Source organism: Callithrix jacchus, chromosome 12 (assembly GCF_049354715.1).
Source record: "Callithrix jacchus isolate 240 chromosome 12, calJac240_pri, whole genome shotgun sequence".
Taxonomy (NCBI): Eukaryota; Metazoa; Chordata; class Mammalia; order Primates; family Cebidae; genus Callithrix; species Callithrix jacchus.
Genome location: NC_133513.1, coordinates 5,648,278 through 5,652,734, shown reverse-complemented (window position 1 = coordinate 5,652,734; position 4,457 = coordinate 5,648,278). Strand labels below are relative to the sequence as shown.

Below are 4,457 nucleotides of genomic sequence, written 5' to 3'. Positions count from 1 at the left end.
TGGCACCAATTCCCACAGCTGCGTTGGAAGGAAAAAAATCCAAATGGACATCACAGCTTTCATCAATTAAAGAACTACAGAAAATGTTTATGAAGACTATAAAGCAATGATCATTTTTGAATTTGAAAGGAATCACACTATTGTTTAAAATGTTCCTTCAAAAGTGAGCATCCAGACCGGAATGATCATGGATGCTAAGGCCATGGATACAGGCTTACTTGGGAAGATGATATCCTCACAGTCTCAAAATAGCAACCCACAAAGGTGATACCCTAATTTACAAAAGGAAAAAGCTACCTTAATCTAAAATCTGGCCAATGCAGTCTCAACAGAAGTGACAGAATTGGACATCGCTAATAATGGGACAAGTGGACGTCATGTGCCCCCAGTCTGATGCACCACAGAGTCGTCTCTGATGTAGTCTTCTTGTCAAAAAACGTTTGCTTGATTCTAATCATGAAGGAACAATTAGAAAAAAATCCAAACTAATGGATATTCTGCAAAATAAATGACCTGACCTCATCAGAAACATCAACGTCATGAAAAACACCGAAGGTCGCAGAAAGTGTGAATTAACTTAGTAGAGATCTACCTTAATGCAAGATCTTTGGCTGGATCCTAGACTGGAGGAAGAAGTCTGCTATGAAGCACATTTAGATCACTTGTACTAGCTGGGAAATAACAAACAAAACATTATTTGTAAAAGGGGGAAATCTGAACATGGCTCTTGTGGTAATTGAGTTTGTGCTGGGCATAGACTTCTAGACTGACAGCTGTTTTAGTGAGCTTAAGGTGATGCCCCACTGCCTGCTGGTTTGCATTGTTTCTGTCTGAGTGAAGAGCTGGGCAGAACACAGAGAGAGCTGCAGAGCCAAACACTGCAGAAAGCTGGACCCCGCAGAAACCTAACACTGAAGAAACCTCAGGAGCCAAGGTGGTGGAGAAAACACAGAGTCCCTCTGTCCCTTTTCAAATAATGATCGTACATCTTCAAGCTGTCTGAAATGGTTAGGGAGTTCAGGGACGCAGCAGAGCCAGCTGGCCCAAAAATCCCATCAGAGCAACACAGGAGAATTTAATTCATGTCCACACAGAAAGGACTTACAGGTAAGAGGAAGGCCCTATAGCTCCCTTCCAATTAAAGGAGTCCTCAACTCTAGCATCTGAGAGTCCCCTGGGTCTAACAGCTGTGCTATTTATGTAGTGTGTTGCTCACCTAAATGAATATAATTTCCTTCCAGACACGTGACACTGGTATTAAAGTGCCAACGAAAGGGATCTATTTATTCTTCATGTTAAAAGAGAAACAATAGTTCAGATATTCGATCAGAAGTCCAAGGACTTTGTTTTTGGTAACCAGTACCAATAAAAATTGAGTATCTGAAAAATTCCTTTGTAGTTTCCATCAATACACATTTTTAAAAGCATTTTAGGAAGTCCTCTAATTACACAGCAAAAAAATGGTCAGCAGTGGCCTGCTAGGTTCTCACCGACCTAATCACAACTACCCTCCTCAGGTTCTGAGGTCTGCTCTGCTGCTTGGCCAAAACCACATGGTGCCAGGTCACAAGGCACTTGCACCTATGTGACTCCTGGATCCATTCTACAGTGGGTCACTATTAACTGAAATACTTTAATGAAAATGATCGAGTACACAAAGCTTGCTGTTGACAGAAACTTCCTTGCTCAGGCGAGGCAGTGCAACTGGACACGGTGAGACTCTGCACACAGTCAGTTCACCAAATGAACTAGAAGCAGGTGGCACAATGAAGCGCCCTTGGCAACTGCTGCCGATGTCTGTGGATGGGCTCTTTGTAGCTCAGGTTAGGCTTCTGTGTTAAAGTGCATTAGAAGAAAATATCACACAAGGAAAATAGAACTCTATTTGCATGTTTTTTTCAAAACAGACGTCAAGTCAGATTCAGGCACACCAAATCCGTAACATCCAAGAAGATGGAGTGAGTCTTCCGCATCTGAAAGCCACGGCATCTGAGGTGGCTGGCATGGCTCCAACGCATGGCTTCCCTGTCGTGTACCAATTACCACATAGTGCATTTCAAACTACTAGTGAATTCACTGAATGTTGGCTTTTTTTTTTTTTAAAAGGAGTAATCTTAAAATTTAGGAAAAGAGAAAAAAAGCAAAGATGACAGAAATAATTGTCACAATCTCCTAAAATTGATGTCTATCATATCATACCTGTGAACTCTTGAATAAGTATTTATATCTGACAGGTACAAATAAAATTATACTTTTAAGTAAAACCTATTTAATAATATGAAATATGCTGTTAAATACATTTATTAAAAGATTAAAAAAAAAAACTAATTTCAGAAGTCTTCTGAGTTTTTAATGGTAAATAAAATTTGTGCTTTTCTTTTTAATGTCCTGTATACTTTTTTTTTTTTTTTGAGATGGGGTCTCACTTGGTCGCCCAAGCTGGAGTACAATGGTGTGATCTCGGCTCACTACAACCTCCGCCTCTGGAGTTCAAGGGATTCTCCTGCCTCAGCCTCCCCAGTAGCTGGGGTTACAGGCATATGTCACCACACTCAGCTAATTTTTGTATTTTTAGTAGAAATGGGATTTCACCATGTTGGTCAGGCTGGTCCCCTGATCTCAGGTGATCCACCTGCCTCAGCCTCTCTAGGATTACAGGTGTGAGCCACTGTGCCCTGCCTACTGTATACTTTTTACAAGCAGCATGCTTTTCTTTTTCATTTTTTTAAAGACAGGGTCTTGCTCTGTTGCCCAGGCTGGAGTGCAGTGGCATGATCATGGCTCATTGCACCCTCAACCTCCTGGTCTCAAATGATCCTCCTGCCTCCACCTCCCGAGTAGCTGGGACCACAGGCATGCACCTCCACACCTGGCTAATTTTTAAATTTTTTGTAGAGATGGAGTCTCACTTAGTTGTACAGGTTAGTCTCAAACTTTTGGGCTCAAGTGATCTTCCCACCCTGGCCTCCTGAGTAGCTGGGCCCCATGCCCAGCTAAGTACTTTTTATACTAAAAAAACAAACTCCACTTCTAATTTTACAACAGAAAAATTTTTCTAGTGCTACTATTCTACCTAATTCAATCCTGTGTTGCTGTTGTTTTAAATCAGAAACATGAACCTGTGCTGACACTTTTTCCTTAACTGGCTCCTTCCCCTACAGAAACACCTGGGTAGTGAGCGGCAGGAAACCTGCCTTAGTCCCTGTGTTGGGCACTAATGGCTTGCACACTTTAGACAAAAAAAATCTCCTTTAGAAAGACCCGGCTGTCATTGCCATGGGAGTCTGGAATCTCTGCGAGGGCAACCCAGGCCACCAGAGTTTTCAAACTTAGTACCAGCTGTGGAAACAGAAGGTGGCTGTAATGGAAGGTGAACTGGACTCAGAGAGAAAATGGAGTATTCCTCATCTGGAGCCTGTCTCTATTGCCTGATTTTCAAGGAAAGTCAGTTTTCATTTAACTTTAGCTAACCTTCTTTCAGCAAATTTTAATTATTAAAATACACTTAATGCTTGGTATGGTGAACATGCAGAAGAAAGAACATAAGACTACAAAATGAAATAAGGGCTAGAATTAAGAGTCGATGCACAGGAAACGTTCTAAGCTGTTCAAGTGATTGACAGCCAGGTGTTCCTCTACCGTTCCAAACACAAGTCCCAGGGCCAAGCTCCAGCCCCGAGTCTGTTAGACTCTCAGAGAAAATGTACAACAAAGGCAGCCAAGACTTGCGTGGCATCAGCTCTTATTTCTCCTTGAGTTTTTGTCCTGCAGATGTCAATCACTAACAACACTCACATTCCTCAAGTTTTAGGAGATAAAAAGGTGAAAAAGAAAAACAAACTGAGATTTGCTTCCATTCTTATTTAAGCTTCATGGAATGCAATCACAGGAGCCTAAAGCAGAAATAAGTATTGCTTCAGTATTCAGAGTCCAGCTAGCTTCGTGAGCAAAACAGGAGCCACCTTCCTAACCTAAGTTCCCATTTACCTACACAACTGAGGATTTTAATCTGCCTGGGTCCCTTAGCAAGAAGGTCAGAAGTCGTTGTCACTGTCCTCCAGCGGTTCAGGTTTCTGGACCCTTTGATTGGGCTTGGTTGGCGAGAGAGCAATGCTCTCATCTTCCAAATCCTCATCCTCCTCATCATCATCTTCCATGTCAATTTCACTGTCCTCCGAATCCTCCTATAGGAAAAAGACGGCAGATACAACAGGGGGTCCCACCTCATTCCTGACATCTTGTCCTAGGATTCTCTGCTTCCCTTTCTATAGCAGCATCCCCATGTGAAGGAAGAGGCTGGCAGAATGGCAGGCAGGCTGTGGGATGGCACACGGATGGGACTGAGGCAATGTTCTGCTGGCTGGAATGTATCATTCAACCAGAATCCTTCAAACACCAGGTGCATCTGGGTGTGGCGCTACAGGGGCTGGCCTTGCCACAGTGTCCCAGAAGCACTC

The 4,457-nt window shown here is 42.7% G+C and overlaps 1 protein-coding gene across 26 annotated transcripts in view; it reads right to left on the bottom strand.

The window, feature by feature from the left end:
• Nucleotides 1–341: 341 nt before the first annotated feature.
• Nucleotides 342–4,457, bottom strand: part of CLUAP1 (clusterin associated protein 1) — a 42,120-nt gene continuing 38,004 nt past the window's right edge. For 17 of the 26 annotated variants that reach the window (XM_078344506.1, XM_078344504.1, XM_078344511.1 and 14 more), the window contains one exon: nt 2,561–4,184. In XM_078344506.1, coding sequence (XP_078200632.1) covers nt 4,035–4,184 — 150 coding nt within the window. In that variant the 3' untranslated portion in view covers nt 2,561–4,034. Of the gene's footprint in view, nt 451–592; nt 672–1,259; nt 2,114–2,560; nt 4,185–4,457 lie in introns of those variants that run through there. The other 9 variants (XM_078344516.1, XM_078344514.1, XM_078344515.1 and 6 more) reach the window with 4 other exon arrangements.